Source organism: Aptenodytes patagonicus, chromosome 3 (genome assembly GCF_965638725.1).
Source record: "Aptenodytes patagonicus chromosome 3, bAptPat1.pri.cur, whole genome shotgun sequence".
In the NCBI taxonomy this organism is placed as follows: domain Eukaryota; kingdom Metazoa; phylum Chordata; class Aves; order Sphenisciformes; family Spheniscidae; genus Aptenodytes; species Aptenodytes patagonicus.
The window spans coordinates 74,811,667-74,833,295 of record NC_134951.1 but is presented as its reverse complement, the minus strand read 5'-3'; the positions used below and the strand labels follow the sequence as shown (position 1 = coordinate 74,833,295).

General features: G+C 39.2%; 1 protein-coding gene across 1 annotated transcript in view; it reads left to right on the top strand.

The window, feature by feature from the left end:
- MTHFD1L (methylenetetrahydrofolate dehydrogenase (NADP+ dependent) 1 like) overlaps positions 1-21,629 on the top strand; it is a 157,815-nt gene that overhangs the window by 14,331 nt on the left and 121,855 nt on the right. The window contains exons 7-10 of the mRNA XM_076333851.1: positions 2,358-2,469; positions 7,485-7,564; positions 8,274-8,371; positions 12,911-13,084. Coding sequence (XP_076189966.1) covers positions 2,358-2,469; positions 7,485-7,564; positions 8,274-8,371; positions 12,911-13,084 — 464 coding nt within the window. The remainder of the gene's footprint in view (positions 1-2,357; positions 2,470-7,484; positions 7,565-8,273; positions 8,372-12,910; positions 13,085-21,629) is intronic.

Here is a 21,629-nt window from a genome sequence, read left to right as displayed (position 1 = left end):
GGCACGACTTCTTGCGAGTGAAACCAAAATGCCTTGATGGATATCACATAAATCTCTTCCAAGGATACACAAAATTCTGTAAACAACTACTTTGCTTTCAGTGGACTCACTCTCCCAGTCAAACAAGACCCAGTCAAACAAGATCGTTTTTTTAAAATACTCACAGAGGAAAAAAAATCCTATAGTGTTTGTGATATACACTTTATTGACTCTCCAGGAACTTTTTCAATAGTTGCACATAAAATACTTGCTTATAGCAAGAAAGTAACGATTGTATCTGTGCTTTTTTTTTTTCCTTTACATTTACTTTTTTTTGTGAAATGAGGAAAAGGAAATCATGGTGGGGAAGGCTCTGAGATCAGTGTGTCTTCAACCCACAGGACAACTGTTCGCTGCCATGTGATACAACTTTTTTCATGGAGGAGGTGGGGCAGGGCAATGAGATGAAAGGTTCAGCTGGTTTTCCGAGACATTTATGGGTATGTGCAACATTAGCCATCTGAACTAGTGTTAACATTGGCTACAGAAATGATTGTGTTCAGCTGTTAAGAACATTTTTGAACATTATGATCGGTAGTCATAGAGATGAATATTTGGTCAGGTCAGTTGTTTTCTGGCATTATAGTTACATTGGATCAATTCTGTCATAAGTATGTTGGCTGAACATTTGTCACCGTTATTACTTGTTGCATACAGCTCTCAACTGGTTCATAGTTTCTTGATGCTAACTGGTGTGCAAAGCTCTTAGTTCTTGTCCCAGAGGCTTCGCATGGGATGGCATACCTGACTTTCAGTATATGAATTATAACTGCTAGAATGTGAATAATTATTTTGTTACAAAAAAGACTGGATTCATGTAACTGAGAACAATCACGTTTTTCTTTGTGTTGATGATGTTGACTGTTACGGCAGAGGCTGCGTCCTTTTGCAGGGGAAAATGCATCTTCAGCGTAGTATTCTTGGTATGCAAGTCATTGCAGCATCTTTTTATCCAAATTTGCTTGCAGATTCTTCAGTATGATTTGACCTGACGCTGGTCAAGCATTATGACTTATGTGGCCTTCTAGGAGTGGCATGTAAGTTGATATTCGCACCAGACGCAGGAGTGTAAGCAATTTGGATAAGGCTGAATGACTGTTGAGGCTCTACGTTTGCAGGCAATCATAGGAGTGTTGCAGGACTTCTGACTGAAGCCTGAATCAGCTCATTGCATTAGTCATTTGTCAAGCAAGTAAATCTTCTCCCACACTTTTGGCTTTGTTTCCACATGTGGATCTCTAAGGGGGGTTAGGCCATCCTTGTGTCCTCTGAGGGGAAGATGGAGCTTTTTTAGCTTTCTGCCTTTTCTGCCACAGTTATGCTCTTCTCCCCTCCTAGATGCTCAGCTGCGCCAAAAACCTGCTATCCTGACAGGATTTGTAGCTGTTCTTTCTTGGCAGGAGTGTTGGGCAGGGTTGCATCAGAGCACTTCTGGCCAAAAAAGAAGCTGGAACGCTTGTCAGTCACAAATCAATTCATAGAGAGGCTCGCCGAGTTTGTGACACTTGGTATTAATGTACATTTTTCAAAATATTCCCAAAATCACTGTATCTCTGAAATAATTTTTACATTCAGGTCTGAGGCAGTACCGTGCCTGTATTTTGCTTTTTTAGTGGAACTTTAGACATCTGCCTCTGGCTGTCCCTTATCTCATGGTGATTCCGATAATTGGTATAGGGCCCTGTTTCACAGGAAGGAGGAAAGGAAGACACTTATGTCTTTGATTATAAGAAATTTTGTAGTAACCATTTTTGCTCCAACATCTGTCAGGTTGAACTAAATCAGAGGCACTGATTAGCAAACATGAACCGAGAAGGAAAAAAATGCTTTAATTAGTATTCAAAGGCATTGATGTTTGCAGATCAGGTCATCTTGCATTCCCGTCAGCTGGCCTGGTTTTCTGCTGTCAGATAATCTGACTATACTCTTTATAATTACCTATTTACTGTCTTTCAACCTTTCTTTTTCTTAAGTCTCTCCAAGTTATCTCGTTGGACAGGACTTTGGACAATGATAGAGCTTTTTGTCTGAAAGTATGTAATCCCCATTAAATATTATTAGTGCTGACTCTGACCCCACTTGCCTGATTTCACAGTTTGTTTACCTGACTTCATTTTAAATGCTATTGTTCTTAAATGTCATGTGGGGTAAGAATCAAGCCATCAATTTGGATTTTTTTTGTTGTTGTTGTCTGCAAATACTTTGCTCAAAAGACTGTTGCTGTATAAGTCTGAATATTATAAGATGCATATTCAAGAACGTGTTTCTAACATTAAATGCTTGTTTTGTTTCCGGGGGGTGTTTTGGGCTGTCCCTAGCTTCTTCATGCGGATGTGGTGGTAGTTGGCAGTACAAAACCCGATGATGTTCCTGGGAGCTGGATAAAGCCTGGAAGCACCATTATCAGTTATTCTCGTGACTTGCTGTCAGGTAAGAGGCATTAAAAGATAATAGTTTTCGAAAGTGACGTACGGCGAGTCTTTGAGATAAGTGTGCGGCATGTTGGTGACAACGCAATGTGGTTAAAAGCTACATCTTCGGGAGAGGGCTTTCAAAAGTGGGTGTTTGTGTACAGGGGATGTGTACACGTGTCTCTGATGTATAAGTAGGAAAAAGATGTCAGGTTAGCGAAGACAGACTGGAAAAGATTCTTTGTACCAAGTTTGTTAAATAAGTGATGATCCTGTGGATTCAAAGAATTCAGAGGGAAGACTTTTGGGTCATCGGATGAGCTATTATTTAGTGCTGTTTTGTACAGTGTGTTATCCTGTGACTTCTGTGGACTCACCTGGAACATGGGGGAAAAGAGAAGAGGGGCAAAAATATCAACTGCAAAGTGCTGTGAAGTTGCGTGGAGAGAATGGTGCAGAAGGGAGTAGAGAAATCGTGTAGCTAAGAACAGGCAGAATGTCTCCTGCAGTAATTACTCCTACAAAGAGTGTGGATTCCCCTCCCCCTTCCTCCCCTGACTGGTTGGGGAGGCGGGTATTATATTCATTAATTTCTCAGTTGAAAAATGCTACAGAATTTTATTAGGAATAAAACTAAGACAGCTTCCCAGAAGTTATTCTATTCTACTGCTAGAATTACATTTCCTGTAAAATTCCTTAGAGTCCGGTGAAGATCTCCAGATATTTCTAGATTTTTTGTATGTATGTGAATTTGACTGTTCAGTGTCCAGATGGGATTATGCTGCTAATGAATAGGAATATAAGGAAGTACACGGGTAGTGTGATTGGTTAATGTGTTTTTCTAAATCTATCACAAGTGTGCTTATTGACATCTATTGATACAAAACTGGGGAAATGGGCATAAGGCCAAGGAAAGCTAATTGTATAGTTCTTAAATTAGGGATATTCCCTAAAGGCAAATTAAGCAGACGCTCTATGCAGAGCTAATGCAAGATCAGGCTCATAATAAAGCAGCTGCTGTTCCCATGCAAAGCATGGCCTTAGCAAGAGATTCCTTTCCTTGTCTTTTGTGATGTCCTCTTGACTTGAACACACGCTGCGGGCGTGGGACATCTGGGTTATTATTCACTCAATTGTCTGAAGGCATTCGGGCATTCATCTTCCACCTCCCAGAACAGTGCTCTGATCCTAATGAGGATCTCAGGGCTGGGTACCAAGCTGCTGATGCTGCACAAGTTGTCCAAAAATCATTCACGTTTTCTTTTTCCTAGCTTAGTGATTAGGAGACTCCTTACATCTTTAATACCCACTTATTTTGCATAGGGATTGTTGGATATAATTGTTAAGTATCTGTGGGGCAGGGCTTGGAGCATAGGACTCTTCAGCAGGTACCCAACCTACTAGTATAACATACTCTTATGTGAAGGAGGAATGGGGGAGAAAGGGAAAGGGGCAGAGAAGAGAAGGAATGGTGGTACAGCAGTAGCACCTATAAATAAATAAAGGAAAAGGAATGGCCCCTCCTCATTTTAATCCTTCTAAGCAGAAACCTCTTAGGTGTCGGACTTGGGGTAGAGGTGCAGGTCTATGAAGGCAGGATAAGGGTAAGCCAGTCCTTGCAGTCTGAGCGGGCACCGCTAACGACTGAACTCTCCTGGCTCTGTGTGCAGCCCGGTGCGAGTCCTGCTTTCAGATACCTAGTTCTCTCCTTCCGTTGCAGGGGGAGTCTGGGTCTTCAGAGACCTAAAAGTTATGGAGTATAACTGCATGCCATGTCTTGAGACTTAAGTATCTTCATGCCTTAGTTGCTCTATAGAACTATAGATAATTCCAGCGTTTCCCTTCCCTAAAAGAGTGCTGTTAGGAAAACTGCATTAAAACATTTGAGTGGTGTTCACGTACCACAGCAACATTAATTCTTAAAGCAGGCAACGTAAGATTTGGTGTAATCATATAGATTTCTTTGCATTTTTCAAGTTGTAGCAGTGGGCTGTGCCAAGTACAGCATTTCTTTGGAAAGGCAGCATAAGATTTTAGCAAGATAATTCAAATAAAACTTATCTACCAAATGTCCATCTGCCTTTATGGTTATACTTTTGAGATTGTCAGAATCTTGGAGAAACTCTGAAATAATAGCAGAAATGCATTTTAGCAGCTTTAAAAAATGCTGGCCTCAGACTTACTAGAGAAGTACATGAAACACAGGTGTCTGTTTGACAGGAAGAATGCACTTAGTTTAATTGCAAGTTGTTTATTAAAAGCCTATTGTGGAGCAGTCGTGACCTTGGAGAAACAACTGAGTCTTACAGCTGACTCTTCACTTTCAATATGTGGTGGAATCTGGCTGAGGTGCTTGGAAATTGTTCTGGGTTTTTTTCTTGCTTTAGAAATCTCCAACTTAACATCTGTGGGGTCACAGAAGCTAAATGAAGCCTGAAAGCAACAATGGCCATGAAATTACTCTTGTAGATGATGGCTAGATTTCTGTCTTATGTAGGTATACATGTATATATAGTATATACGTATATATACACACACATGTATATATAGTGTGTGTATATATACACACACATATATACACACATATATGTATATATAGTCTAACAGACTCGCATGTTTTAAAAGCACTCAAAATTTGCAAGGACACAGCTGAATTGGGCGGCTGTAATGATGTAAGCCAGGAGAGTAGAGCTAAAAGTGCTTGCTCCAAAGCGACAGAATTCTTTTTCAAGTATTTTTGTAATCTGATCAAAGATTTTTAAATTATCACAATTTTAAAATGTTCTACAATTTCTAGCAGTGCAACATCTTATTCTGCTGCAGTAATGATTTTGGAATCAAGTGAGTGCTGGTAGTGTCTTGCAGGAAAATATATGTAAATGTAGAGAAATGAAAATCAAGTTTCTGAATAAAACTTAAGGGTGCCAAAATTATTTCGGATTTGATGTCCAACTCCTTTGGGGGCACTTGAAAGCTGAAGCCCATATGGTTTAAGTAGGTTAGTGGGAAATTCAACCATTTCCCCACCTCTTCTCTGTTCTAAGCTGCCTGAGCAGACAGGTAGTGCATGACAGCAACTCTCACCCATCTGCACAATAGGGTACGAATAGATGGGCGGATGGGCCTTCGTTAGGGTGAGTCAGGGGAGGGAGCATGATGTCTGCAGTTCAGCTGATCTTCTGGCCATAATCCAAAGCAGAGAGTGCTATTCCAGCTCCCATCTGGAAAATTTATCCTAAGAGAGCTGTTGCAATCCTGTGATTGTCTTGCTAGCTTATGTGTGCATGACTTTCACCTCTAGCTTCACCTTCACCCCTATAAAAGCCTGGTTAGTCATTTTTGTGGGGTGAGCGTGTAGCATAGGCAGCCTGAGAGAAGTAGTTTGTTGAAGGGAAATGTCTAATTCTGATATGTACTTACACATGTGCTAGCTCTGCCTTGATAAAGAAGTCATAGTAAGCCAAATAACATAAAAAGTCAAAATGTTTCTGTAAAGCACAGCTGTCTGAAAGGGGATTTTAAACTTCATTCTTCCTACTTCATTTGTCTCTTTGGCAGCTCTCCCAGCCTGGTCTCAAAGCAACAACAGTCAACTTACGACTGTGATAGACCATTCCAGTAAAGCTCCTCTGTCTGAGTCTAAAACTGAGTGTCTCCAGAAGATTTTTTTTTTTTTTTTTTTTTTAAATGGCAAGTGTTAATGCAAGTAGAAGGACTTTTCAGATACTTTCTTAATTAGAGTTTAGTGTCAGGACTGTCACCTTCTGCTTGGTTAGCTTTGTCACTGACGTATAGATGCCTGCTGGCAAGAAAGTTTGAGAAAGGATTAGAAAACACACTGAATGAGGCTGAGGGTGTCTGCAGAAAGGGTCTCTTGCTCTCTTGGTGATGGGTGTGAGAGATAGTGGGCTAGAGCAGGGTGTGGTGCGGTGGGGTGCTGTGCTGGCTCCTCTGCATGCCTCTGCCTGCCACTCTGGCTCCAGCCTGAGGTGTCCGTGCCCTGCCACCGCCGGGACGCTCGTCAGGAGGGGTAATTGTGCAAGGCAACATGAGTGTTTTAGGATCGGTATGGATGGGCTGAGTAGAGTGAGAGCTTGACCAGGTCAGGGTTTGCACTTCAGTTCCCCTGTGGGGGAAAGGTTAAAGCTGTCAGCATACAGTTGTTATTTTTTATTACGATTATGTCTACGCCCTTCAAAATGCAACTAGGGCCTTGATATGCGCACAGAGACTAGGATGTGAATTTTGGAGAAATTACATCTTAGATAAAAATCAATAAGCAACAACAGAAGAACAAGCCAAAAGACAGATTACAGGAAAATGACAAAATAATATGTTTAGTTCGGGTAGCTAATGTATGATTATTATAAGACATATTGCCACTAGAAACAATTATAACTCTCTGAAGTTGGAGTCACTCTGAATTGTGTAGACTCTTCAGAATATCTACTTTTAATGTCACATTGATGAAGATAACTTCTGCTGCTCAAAAAATTTTGCATGTTCTGATTCCAAGTTATATAAATCCCATTGGTTAATAATCCTATGTAGTATTTTGTGATAACTTCATTGTTCTCTCTCGCTGTAATAAGTGTGTGGAAAAGAAGACATTCTTTACCATGCTCATTAAGGTGTTCTGTTTAAAAAAATATATAGCTTTTCAAATCCTCACAGCTGTCTGGCTTTTTTTTTTTTCTTTTTGTTCAAAAGCAATTATTTGGATCCTGGAATTAATCCCTGTGTTCCTTATTTTCTTTTTCAAGTATGTTTATGCTCCATCACATGCGTTTGTGTGTTTGCATAATATGCTTCAGAGCATAGAGCATACAGTTGCTCTCTGATTTTCACACTATATCCATCCTCCTGGGTGATTTCATTTGAAGTGTTAAAGAAGCCACCTATAATTTTGTCAGTGACATTGCAAAATTTCAAGTCAACGTTCAGAAATTTTTTTTTTGGACATAGCTTTCAAATACACATGCTCCCACTCACAAAAGCTTTGTGATTTATTAGTGCAATACTTCTATTTTACAGAGAAACACAACTATGGTCAGCAAAACAACCACGCTGCTGAAAACGCTGTTGGTTCTCTTGCAATAGCAATGCGAATGCAGGTTAGTGTAACTTCAAACATTGTAAATTTGTTGCTTTTTCTGTAAGTTGTAGAAATTACTTCTACAGTTTAGATTTTAATTTTTGTTTTGCTCTTTTGAACATCTTACCTGCCTTCCATTTTAATAGCAACTCTTAATCAATTAGGATGAGTCATGCCTGTTAGTTAAAGGTAAATTAAAAATCAAACATGTCATAATTCTGATGATTACAATAAAGCTTGGCAGAAGCACTTGTATCAATAGACTAATGTTACTTATACTGGTAAGACAGTGAAGATTAATTATATCTGCATACATTTTTTGTGGCGTGATGGAAAGGGTCCAAAAGTTTGTTGTTTTATGTGGAAGCAGCATGAGTCAGTCACTGAACAATTAATATCTTCCATTATTTTTAAGGTGTGAGAGAATAAAAGTAATTCTCCATTTTACCAGAAGAAAATCTCCAAGTGCCTAATTAGTGACTTTTCTCTGCCACTTACGTGTTAATGGTCTTGTCTCTTTCTGAAATGTGGACAAACAATAGGACAGTAATAGTGCAGTGGTTGTTTTTTTCTTTCATCCTAAAACCATGAAAGGGAAAGATTCTTAAGTTTGTTTTTTGTTAGCCTTTGCCATAAAAGCTGTTTCAACATACTCATGAGATCATTTGAAATTAGCGTTCAGCATTTATGATGCAGCTGATGTGTGCTGTTTTCTTGTTTAAAAACAGAACATGGTAAAAAACACGGAGCGATGGATCCAGTCCCAGCAGTACAGGAAGTGGGACCTCCGCTGCTTGAAACTGCAGCCCCTCTCCCCAGTGCCCAGGTAATAAGTGGTGTTTTTTAAATTAAAAAAAAAAAGAGTAGGCAGGTGTTAAATGTGACAATGAACTTAAAAATGGTCCGTGCCTAATTATTTTTTAATCTGCTTATGTGGACTACATGTTGTGCCTTTTTGTTATATGCCTCATTGTGGCCATGTCCTTCTGTTTCCTATCAATTTTTACTTTTATGATGTGCATTGGAGCCAAGCTTTGTTTAATGAAGACCTAAAGCTGGAAGGTTTCATTGAGGGAGGGAGGTGAAGCCTTGTGGCATGTCAACGGAAATACAAAATATAAGAAGCTCCTAATCGCTAAACCCTAATGTAGGAAGGTGTTTATGGACCTAGTTAAGGCCCAGTGATTTCAGTGGCATTTGATCTTGTATTTGTTTTCTTCCCTCAGTAGAAGTACTTTCTTCTGCGTTAGACTTTTAAATTCCTGTGTAGATGTGAAAAGCAGGAAGCGTATTTATTCTCATAGCCAGAATCTTTTCAATCAGTTTCTGTCATTCACCTCCCAAGGCTCATATCCAGCCGCAGGGATTTTAGGTCTGCCTTGGCATGGTTGCTGACATCTCTGACATTTAGAGCAGCCTGAGCCCTTTGGTGTGCTAAAGTGTTTTGCTGCGTGTTGGTTGTGTTGGCTGGTGGAGAGAGGAGCCAACGACTTGAAGTGAGGTTCTGCCTTGTAGGAAAGCCTTGAAATTTTTGTGTGCTTATTTGTGTGCATGCTTCTGGGCCATGCAGGTGATAAAGGGACTGGAGCACCTCACATAGGAGGAAAGGCGGGGAGAGCTGGGACTGCTCAGACTGGAGAAGAGAAGGCTCGGGGGGATCTTATCAATGTGTGTGTGTGTATATATATGTACACATTTATATGTATATAAATAAAAGGGTACAAAGAAGACGAAGCCAGGCTCTTTTCAGTGGTGCCCACTGACAGGACCAGGGGCAGTGGGCACAAACTGAAACACAGGAGGTTCCCTCTGAACATCAGGAAACACTGTTTTACTGTGAGGGTGACCAAGCGCTGGCACCGATTGCCCCGGAGGTTGTGGAGTCTCCTTCCTTGGCGATATTCAAAAGCCACCTGGACGCGGTCCTGGGCAACTAATTGGCTCTAGGTGGCCCTGTGTGAGCAGGGGGGTTGGACCAGATGACCCCCAGAGGTCACTTCCAACCTCAGCCACTCTGTGATTCTGTAATTCTGAATCCCACTGCTGTGTTTTGGAAAATGTTTTCTAAGCATTTTGATTCAGTTTTCACTGTCTCTTACAAGTTTAATGCAAATGGACGCAGTTGTAATTTAAAACAGAGATGCCAAAAGAATGAGTTTTCTATTGTACCCGGGGGCGCAAGGGGGAAGAAATGCTTGAGCTTTTCCTGGGCCAGCATGTCACATTTCTAGAATTAAAGCCTGAAAAATCTATCCTTAAATAATACAGTTAGAAGGTAGATTAAAGCATGTGATGTCATGAGTGTGATGGTGAAAAAAACTCTCAAAAAAAGTATTCCCAACCCTCTCTGTGACATTGTGTGTTTAGTACATAAATATTTACATAATTAATATATACTGGCATATAATATAAACAGTAATAGGACTTTCATTTATTTGATAAGTCTATAGCTTTATGTCTTTTTTTCTTTTAAACGTAAAATAACTCATCAGATGGAAAGTATCTTGCAATAAAATGTAATCTTACAGTAATACACCACGTTGGGAGGAAACAGATGGGAGTTTTCATTGAAAATGAGGCAAAGCTGCTTAAGCACTAAAACTAGGAGCATCTGCTTTTTGATTTCTGTGAAATCTGGGTGTTAATTGAAATATTTCCAAAGATATTGGAAATGGAACGGAAGATTTTCTTACAAATATGCAGTAAAAAAAATTCCAGCACACAGGCTGAGTAGATGTAAAGCCTTCCCCCATCTTCTAAATTTTCCTATATTTTGTAAGTTATGACTTACCATTGTCAGTGGTGGACTTCTTGTTTAACAATTCTCACTCATGCAGAAGAACTGCTGTTGCACATTTCCAGCAATATTGAATAACGTAACTTATTGAATAATTCTGGTATTTCCAATATAGAGAATATATTGTCAAACTGAAAGAGCTAGCTACAAATGTAGACTTCTAAATTGCTACTTATAAGCAAATCTTTAATTTCCCGTGTTTTAGAACATACTTTTACTAGAAATAGTAGACTAGATGTAAACATTTCATATGTGTTGTTTAGCCCCAGTAGTAGTTAAGGTATAAACATCAATTCATTGTGAAATTATGCCTTTTATCACTTTATTGCGTGTATCAGTGTGCAATCTGTCATTAAAGGGTTTCTAAGTTGTTAAAAGTCTAGTTGCCTTGAAGGTTCTTGAGGGAATTTCAGATGGGAAAATAACGACAGCAGTGGTTTTACCAATGGAGAACTGTTAGCATCCACTGTCAATTTTACTTGACTTCTAAAAATATTTGTGATTTTATTTATCTATAAATTCTTTACGTTTTAATTTATTTATAAGTGTACAGCTTGGTTAGTTTTGCTTCTTCCTTTTTGCCAGTAGTGGTACCTGCAGGGTGGGAAAAGCCTCATCGTTTCTTCTAGAACTCTGAGGGGGAGGCATTTGTGGCCCAAGAGATGAGGGAAATAGGAAGGGCTGAGATTGCTGCAGGGAGTCTTGATAGTCTGGCCTGAGATTTGAAATAATAGCTTCTGTCTTTTATTAACAAGACTGATACATTTAGCAGGAGGAAAAAAAAAAAAGGCAGATTAACTTTCTGTCATATTAGTCTACATCCTTCTCCCCTTGCCAAATGCATCAATTGCTTTAATAGGAGAATAGTCACCCTACAAATTTTCCTTGCTTAAATCTTTAAGGGACCACACTGTCATCAACTTCCCAATATTTTTCTGGGACTCAAGTTGTTTTTATAGGGAGACTTCTGAATGAAAACTTTAAATACTGTTTGTCATGTGATGTTTGTAAGCCACTCCATCTTGTGTTCTTGATACATTTTTTTTTTATGGCTAGTTGTGTTTCAAGTAATGCATAAGAAAGCCAAAGTTATATCCTTCTATGCAAGAGGATGCGCTTAGTATGTCTTTGAAAGAAAGCAGATTCCAGGTTAGTATATGCAATGAAATGGTCTGCAACCCAACCACTGAGTGCTGTGACTGAGTAGCTTCTTGTCCTGTAGTACTGGATTATGTCATTGTTTGGATGGATGATTTCTGGATTTCACTTAGCAGCTGCAGGGTGCAAAAGTGGGATACTCGAGAATTAGAGTTGAATAATGGTCCCAGTTTAGGATATCCTCAAAGAATTACAAGCAATTAAGTTGGCACAAACTGATCATTTGCTGGTGGATGTAGAACAGCCGAAGTCCACAAGTAGAATTGAGATCTGGCAGTAGTTCTGTGTTCATCTGTGGATATTTGAGGTCTTGCAGACTGTTTGAAAGTTCAGGACATTAGCTTTGATCCCATTGCCAGGTTCTATCTTAAAAATGTTGTAATCAACTGAAACTGCAGGAAGGAATTTAGCCTGTTTAGGCTGACAGTAATTAATCTCTTGGTAATTTTTTAACTTGCTTTTGTGATGATGTGAGCAATTCAAAGCCAAAGGAGACAACTCCTCACATCTTGTGTGCCGGGACCTGGACTTTACTGCCACGGGAGCTTGCAGCTGCTAAACGCTTATGTGGACATAAGGAGCAACTAGGTCAAGCTCACAAACGAAAAATCCATGAAGGAGTATTAAATCCAAAGACTCCAGGTGGTCTAGGTCAGGAATTGCAGATACAATAGTGTCCCCCAGCCTACAGCCACCTCCCCTCAGGCAATCTACTAGGTGTGCTTGCTCCATGCTTGTTCTCTTGCCTCAGCTGCCACTCACAGTCCTTGCTGGAAATAGTTCATAAGCTGACTGGACTTCTGGCCTGACCCTGTGCATTAAAATCCTGCTATGTGGCCATTTTCAATTTAGCTGTGTTTTAGAAGTGCATGAGTTGATCTTCAAATGTCTTGTTTCCTTTGGTGCCCTCATGGGGGAGTAGCAAGGCTTAGCTTGCTTGGCGGTACCCTCTGATGAAAGGCGCTACATGCACAAGCATCAGGTTTAGCTAACGTGTTTATGTGACTGTTGGCCAAGGAATGTATGTGCTTCTTAGTAAAGTGTATGTGCTGAAATATACTGGGAGGGAGGGGAAGAAAAACAGAACCAGAAACATCCATTCCAGTGGGACATGCTTGAGCATCCAGCAGACACGTCTCTAGCTTGATATGGAAGCATTATGTAATATTTGGAATCTGATTAAACGAGAGAAGTCTGTGAAATTCTAACAATTAACAAACACTGCACATGATTTTCAATGTTATATTAGGTGTTAGCTAATATTTAGGTTTGGTTAATAAAATGTGAGAGAGGATTGAAAAACTGATTACAGTAACCCCATTGTTGGAGTATTTGCTGTTGTTTTGTGCTCTGTCGTTGACCACCTAAGCTGAGAGAAATCTCCTGGCTCCTATTTGTTTTCTTTTCCAGTGATATTGAGATTTCCCGAGCACAGCGTCCAAAAGCTGTTGATGTACTTGCCAAGGAGATAGGATTGCTTACAGATGAAATTGAGATCTATGGCCAAACCAAAGCCAAAGTACGTTTGTCCCTGCTGGAAAGGTTAAAGGATCAACCAGATGGAAAATATGTTCTAGTTGCTGGGTAAGAATGCACAGTAATGTCATTAATGTCCACTCTTTCCACTCATATTAATATAAACATGCAGCTTACATCTTTTTAATACACTGCACAAATAAGAACCCTGAATGTTTTCGGCTGTATGTTGCTCTCTTCTGAAAGCGATCAGTTTTTGAAATTTTTTGAAGTAACACAACTTTTCTTCCAAACTGTTATTACTGAAGTAAAATATTTTATAAAAGGTAGTTTGTTCTAAGCTTCTTAAATGTTATCTGTTGGTGTGTGGAGTTTTTCTTACTCTTTTATCAGAATTTTAAATGTTTAACTTGAATGTTTAAGTCTGCATGTATTGTGGCTGTTTATAAACAAACTTTAACAGAAGCTACATGCTAGTGGGTTGATATTAACAATAAATACTTTTTTTATTGAAGAACAGATTACAAAGTTAAAAAAGCCATGTTTTTTCTCTGAAATGTAGACATGTCTCCAGCAAGGCTTATCCTGCTCGCTGTTCCCACAATTATAGCAAATGCTATGCTCAGCAGGAATTATGCGCTTCTCTTCTGAAGAGCTACGTGTTTTTTCTGCATTCAGTGACATAACATTTTTTCATTCACCTGGTTTGCTAAGTGGCAACTTCTAATTGTGAACAAACATGCGAAGGTTTTCATTAATATTTAAATTGCAACGTGTTCTTTATATTCTGAATTAATCTATATGGTTGCTTCCTTGTAAGTAAAAGCAATCAGGTTTAAAATACAGCTTTAGGCTGATCCAGAAGGAGAAGGCTGTTCTTAACTGCCTTGATCTACTGATTCCTCAGCTGGGGTAGTAGTTCACAAACTGTTCGCTTTACTACCTTCCTGCGGGCACAACCTGGATTTCTGGCACTGAGATGGAGCCGTTGTAGACTGAGAGACTTGATGTTGCAAAGCTGAGGCAAAGTTACGAAGCTGTCTTCAAAGCTATGTGACAGACCTGCAATGTCTAAAGATGTTCCTGGAGGACGTTGGAGCAGTTGTTTAAGAGAAGGAAGTAATAGCCGGTTGAGCTTTGTTTCCTTTGGTAGAGTTTCATTTTGTATTTTGCTGCTTTGGAGAAAGAACAGCAGATTCAGCATTTGGCTGAGTTTGAAGAAAGTTGCTACCGTGTACTTTCAGGCTCATGTTGTCAACTGCATCAGTTGGGTGCCATGCTGCAGGCTGTGCCAGGCTTCTCTAGCAGCAGAGCCTCACAGAAGCAGAGGTTATTTGAAAATGTCTGGAGGTGGAAGATAGCATGATGCAAAGCCCCATGCAGGTGGATTTTAGTTGCGTCAGATTGTATGCACCAGTGCTTAGGTTTCTTCACACTGCTTTGTCTCCCAGTCTTCTTCAGGGAAGGTATCTCAAGCAATTGTCTGAATGCTGTTTTGTTGGCACAGACAGAAGCGTATATACATGTGGAAGAAATGGGTAAGTTTTGACTAGCAAGGTGAAAAGCTGGCAACAAATAGAAAATTGTATCTTCTTAAGTTCATATAACGTGTACAGAGACTCAACTGTGTTTCACAAACAAATGGCTGGGTTTGGTACCTACACGACTTGATTATGCAACATGTTGCTATTTGTAACTTCTCTGAAGTCATTGCGTCTGGTGGAGTGAGTACAAAGCCGCATCTGCTGCAGGAGGAGTGCCTGGGCAAGGTGGCTACGATAGTGGGAAGTTCTCTTCTGAGACAGTTCAAAGTCTGGCTTTGAAATATTGTACATATAAAATATATATATAACTTGTGTTTATGTGTTCTCAGCTGCTCTCATTTGCTGAAATGACTAGGGCAGACAATGATTTTAAGAAAAGTGGGGAACTGCATCTGGTGGGGAAATGTTCAGTATAATGAAAACTGAATATCACTCAAGTGTGAAAATCGGGGAGTGAAATAATATCCTCAGTTGCCTTCTTCATCCTCTCCCTGCCAAGGCAAGGTCAACCAGAACCTGCCATTTGGATTATGATGTTTGTTCACAATAACCAAAGATATTTAGAAATTCTTTTAGAATGATGCAGTATAGGTCTTCAAAATAAGTTTTCAGTGCTTCAGTGGAAACATTTAAGATATATGCTTATACTTCAGGGTATTTGGTCTGATGGAAATATTTATTATGTATTATGTGAACTTTTCATATGTGAAGGGAGTGAAAAGTGTGTGTATTCAACAAGCTGCAAAATCTCCAACCTCCATCCGTGATGCAGCCAGTGACATTTGTGCCTGTAATTCCACAATCAGGTTTAAATGTTTCATGATGTCTAGGAATTATAAATATTTGCTGCAAATGCTCTTCTAGCTTATTCCTGATGTGCTAGAGCACAAAATTGTTCTGAATAGCAAAAGGCAACCAAACGTACCTTTTTATCTCTAAGGATAGCTGTATTTATGACTTTTTAAAAAGCTGCTACTAACTGGAAGGTCGTCTTTGCGCTTTCTGAGTGCACACAAATACGCCTAAATGCCTCATCCAATACATTCTTTGTATGCTGAAAAATTGCAGCTTGATTAACAGATCATGTCACCCCAAAATAGGATGAAGACTTAGTTTCTTCATAACTTTTCCATTTTCTTCTGTGTGGACAGCATTCTTTTCACTTTTTTTCATTCTCACTTTTTTTTTTCACGTGTGTGACTTGTTATAGGGCTTGTGTTACGACACCTTGGGGTCAGAGCCATGAGTTATCATGGAGTAATTAGCTCTTGGGCATCAACTGCCTGTATACAGGCTTTTAGTGTACTAAAAAGAAAATTACGTTTCAAGATTAACTCAAACTGCCTCCCATTCACTGCAAGCTGAGAGCATGCAAATGAACGAAGCTTGTGCATGACCTAGTAGCTAAGTTTAGTGCCCAGGGTAACTTAATCATGCATTCAAGCATGTAGATAGCATATTTGTAAACACAATATGAAACTACATCTAAAATTTGTTAGACTCTGTGTGTTCCAGCATTTTGTTTTTAAATGCTCCACTGCTGTGGCTTTTACCAGTTAATTCTGGAAACTTGTTCACTTCAAAAATGCACGCTGAGGAATAATAGAATGTGGAAAAATTATGAAATATAATGTTGCTCTTAGTAAGAAGTGTGTTGGATTTTGAATGCTGGGAAATTTAAAATCAGTACTTTTCACCTAACATTAACAGATTGTTTTGTGATGAACTACCTTTTTGGTAAGATAAAAATGGAGGGAGATAAATACTAACTTAATGCTTGTACAAGTTGCATGATGGTAAATATCTTAGGGACAGAATTTTCAGATTTGGAATTGCATTTTACTTCTAATGGGTACGTATTGGATTGTATGTCTGTTCACTGTATTTCTTGGGCCACAAGGTGCTTAAAAGGTAAGAAAAACGGTAGACATAAAAAAAAAAAAAAAAGGAAAAATACAGGGAAGACTAAGGGGGGAAAATACCACTGTGTTGATGCACTGAAACATCTGACAGTCCAAAGCAAAGTCGTGGCTGAGACAGTTTGTCATGTATTCATCATGATTGGGATTGTCTTGGATGGGTCTTCGTTGGCTTTTGAGAGTTTGTAGTTACGGATTCCTCACTCTGTTCCTGGCTTTGTTCAGTCATTTTAGGTTCACAGTGATCACTGTGCTTTCGTATGTAGAAGCTCCAGTCCCATTTTGAAGATGCCACTGCAATGTTGTCATAATCTCACCTCAATGAAGTGACAGGAGTTGCAACACTTCTGTGCTCAGAAATAAGTTTCTGACAGTTGTAATCTTGGATGGGAGATGTATGTAAGTGAGGCTGTCATTTATGGGAACTCGATTGTCCATGCCCTCTGTAGCTAGGCTTCGCAGGTTTCCATGTGGATCACGGGAATGGTGAACTTCTCAAAATCTTTGAAATTGCTGATACTGATGAGTTGAAGATAGGAAATTTGAAAGAGAAGAATTGTCACATATCCAGTAAAGTTCTTGCTGGAGTCATGACGGCTGGGGTAGCTGTGAGGAGGTTACAGCTGGTGCAGTGTATCGTCTCACTGTTTGTTTATTTTCTCTTTGGGAGACCTCATGGAGCTTTCCCACAGAAACAGCTCCACTGTGAGCTAATGTGATGTATAACAAACAAACAAAAAGTCTGCATGTTCTTATCTTTGTTTTGATATACATAAAGAGAGAAGGCTTTCCAATGTTATGGAAGGCTTTGCCAAGGAGCTGGTGACTGCTTGGTAGGTGGCAAAGTAAAAAGTTTTAAGGAGGAAAATGATTGTGGGGTTTCTGTGTTTAGATTGAAAACATATTAAAGAAATTTGAAGAATAATGCAAATGGGTGTAAAAGTCTCTTGAGGTTCATTAAAATTTACTGTATTTTAAAGGAGGTTTTTTTCTAGATTTGCATAAGGTCAAAACACAGCATTGCACAATTGAGCTAAAGTTAGCCATTGGCAGTTGTAATTTTATACTCATGCGAGCTAGTGACCTAAGTTGCAAGAGTGTAGGCTCAGTAGTGTAGCCAGCAAAAACATCTCAATGTCCACAAAACAGCTTAAGTGGATTATTTTATTTATAAAAACTGATCAAAGTAGGCCAGGTACAAAAGGGATGATATTTAAAATAAGCTTTCTAAGGAAATTATTAGAATAGAAATATCTCTTAATTTCAGGGGCGGAGGGGTGTTGTGGGTTTTTTTTGTTTGGCTTTTTTTTTTAAACTAATATTTAAAACTGAGGTTCTCGTAACTATTGAAACTATTAAATAGCTGTTTAGCTCTTAAGGTTTATCCTGTAGTCTCCAGGCTGCTACTGAGCCTCTGAGAATCAAAGGTGTCCTGCCAGGGCATCTCATGTAAGATGAGAAGTTGGGGACAGGTAAGTGAACTGTCTGGAGCAGTCTGGCTTCCCCGAATAGTGTGATTCGCAGAGTCCTCATGTTTTGTTAATTCTGTTAGGTGGAAAGAAACTGAAAAGTCTGGTTCCTGGTTTTGACTTCTCAGGGGTTTGTGCCTGTTCTTACCTGCTGCAGTGGATGAGGTTTCTTGGGAGAGTGTTACCCAAGTGCTGTAGACTGTTTATGGAAGTCTGGTTGCTGGTTTTCTTCCTCCATCACAGCTGTCTTTAGACATTTTGAGCCTTTAGATATTCATCTGACTAACTTTAGTTCCAGGAAAGCTAAGGCTTCTCAGAATGGAGAGAACAGATTAAAATGAACAAACCCATCTGAGGAACACATTGAAAGTGTAGGCTGTTAAAGCCAAGCAGATTTGATGAAGTCAAGGTCCTGTCTGCAAAGACATGTCTGTTTACTGCTGCAAACCGTTGTGTGCTTGCATGAGTACACTGGTGAAAATAAGCTTGCTCTAGTTCATTTTTACCCCCACTTTGGTGGAGGCTGGTTCTCCTAGAGTTCCACATTCTCAGTAGGGATGTTGCTGGTGCAGAGTACCAAGGTACTGGAAATTCAGCAGAGGCAAGATCTGGTCCTCCCAGTTTGATCAATGAGCAATGGTGTGTTTCTCTTTTTGTTCTCTGGAAAAAGGTCTTTCCCATAGCAAATTCCCAGTGCTTTCTGGCTCATTTTACATAGTCATTTAGAATAGGCCAGCCAGGTTACCAGAGCATTTTAGTAATGTGGTGCTTGATTGTGTGTATCTTCTGGGACAAGTAGATACTATTCTTCATGCAACTACGAACATACCTTCTGGTTATGTATTTGTCAATTCCAATTTCCTTTCCTTTACTGAGTAGTAGGCTGCATCTTTGATTTTGCTTGTTTCATAAGAGTTGTAAAGAGTCCCTGTGCAGCTGTGCATGCCAGCTCAGCCTTCTGCCATGTTTTGAGCTGCACTTGAGTAAATAACCTAGCGATGGTGTCTCTGAATTCTCTTGAATGTGAACTTCATGTGTCTGGTGTTCAGAAATAGGGGTAACCACCAACAGGAAGCACTGCAAATATAAGTTGTTCTGTTAGCAGCGTAGACATTGTGTGCATGGAGTTTTTGGGGTTTGTGGGAAGTCCTTTACTGGTAACTTCCAGTAAACAGTTATAGGTGTCTTTTTCGTAGCAGAATAGTTTGCTTTTTGGTCGTGGATTTTTTGTTTTGTTTTGTTTTTTAAATAACTAATAGCTTAAAGAGTTATTATCTTGTTAAGTCTTTGAATGAGTGCAGTAATGCCTCAAGATTACTCATATATGCTTTAAATCTGGCTTTAGTGCACAGGAATAAGAGGGTCAAGTAAATGAGATTAGGGCAATAGACAAAAGTGAATGAGACGGTAGGAGAACAAGGAGCAAGGAGAAACCATGCTAATAATGATTTGAATGGGTTTGGGGCAACCAGTGTTAGAACAGTAGTCAGGAGGGTGAAACTGGTAGTGAAAGTGAGTTAACCTGGCTGTGGTGCTCTGAAGGAAGCATCTTTGTACAAAAGTAAGGATCTGGGACAAAATGGAGATGGAAGAAATAGTGGTGGGAAAGCCGGAAGCTATCATTGTAGCAACAGTAAAACCGGGAGGGCTTGCTGTTACGACAGCATAGAGATTAAAAAGTACCCATTCTTCTAGGATCTGCAAACATGAAAGTGAAAGAAATGGAAGTAGCATTCTGTGCTCCTGCGGTAGATCAGAAGGAAACAAGAAGGCATAGTATGGATAAAAAGATGACAGGGACCCAAATCACTTTTGAGAGTAGATAAAATGGCTTTTGAGAGTAGATAAAATGGATTCTTCTCAGGATATGCTCTAAAACTCCCACCTTTTGTTGGCTCTACATAGATACTTTGCTAAAAATCTGTGAATTCCCTTTTAAGTCAAGAGAGTGTGGTTCTAGGAAGGCGGGATGACAAAATAGTCTGGATAGTAAGTTATTGATGATGCTTTGGAATCTGATGGTTGGCAAACATGATGTTATAAATGTGGGACAAAATTACTAAAAACAAATGCCCAAATTAAGTAACCCATGTGCTACATGGTCATATAAGAGTAGTTCAAAGCTATCAGTAGACAAAATACTATTTCTGAAGAGTCTCAGTTCAGGGAATCTCTTCCAGATGCACTAAAACCCATTGATTTCACTAGAACTTGAGTTAAAACATTACTTTTCTGAATAGGAAAATTCTTTCCTAGAACAATATAGAAGATGTTAATTTGGCTTGTCTCCTACTGCCCAAATTTTTCCAGACATATCTAACAAAGGCTTCTTTTTTAACAAAAAAACCAGGATCCGATGATGATATAAAAGATAGGTTTGTGACAAGTTAATGTTTTTCATGTGTTTACATTTTGTGTGACAAAGAAGGGCTTTTGTCAATCTGTGAACAAACTGAACTAAGTTGAATCTTAAAGGCAAAAAGACAACACAGATGTCTCCTTGCATTTGACAATTTTACTAATGTTTTTATGCCATTTGAATTGTGATCTGAGGATAGCAATATCTTGGAAAAATTACTAGTTGGGAAAGGAAGTGTTTCTAATTAGAGCTAGATGTTTTAGCTCAAGTTTTGAAGAGGTCATGGGATAAGGGTTCCTCTGACTTAGGATGCATGTGCATGCTTGTATTTCCTTGGGAATGAACGTTAGTTCTTAACGTCGTCTTCACTAAGGTACTTAATTCTCTGCGGGTAGTGAAGGCAGCAAAGATATTGAATGGTTACACTTCGCCAAAAAGTAGGGCTTGTGTGAGAGCGGTGTGAATGGAAAAAGAGCTGGGGCTTTCTTCTTTTGCCAGTCAGAAGGAGAAATGCTGTGCCTCAGATGAATTATTTGAATGCATTTTGGAGATGTGAGATGTGTTCATACTTTAAGGAAGAAAAAAAAAAGAAAAAGGAAAAAAAACCCAACACCCCCCCACTTTTAACGTGGATCATAACCAAATGTGCTGACCTTGAAAGTAGAGAGGACATCACTTAAACTGAGGTCTCTCTCATTCACAGAAAGCTGATGAAGTTTTCTCCTTGCAAAATCAGCTGTCATTGTCCCTTCATTAAAGGGACAAGAATAGAGTCTTTGAGTAGAGGTTAAAGTCTGATTCGAGATTGGATGTCTTTCTAAAATTCTGTCCTGGTTCAATCACAGTCTAGATGTGGGAATTGTAGCATGAGGTTTTTGAGCTTTTGTATGGGAGGTCAGACTGTGATTGTAATTGTCCCTCATCACCCTTAAATCTGCAAAAATGTCACGAAACCTAAGTGTGAAATAAATCATGTTCAGTTGAATATAGTGACTTTTGTGTCCTGTTTTATTTAAAAAGCAGTTGATCTGTCATTGTTGAGCGTTATGATGACGTGGAAGCTGGAGAGGGATAGTTGAGCTGTACAAACAAAAGTGTTGGTTATTTAATTTAAAATATTCTATTATTTCATTCAAAGTTTGAGCAGTGGGAATAAAACATCTCATGCATTACTACAGAACAGTATTAGTACATGCTCAGAATATCTTGATGGATGGTTTGTTAATGAAACTGGTAAGATTTTTGTGCTGTAATAAAAATGTCTAAATTCAATATATTCTTTTTAGAACTTTTGCCAAAATAATCTTCTCTTTTTCTGCTATCATAGTAAATTGCTTAAATAGAAGACACATGTATATTAGC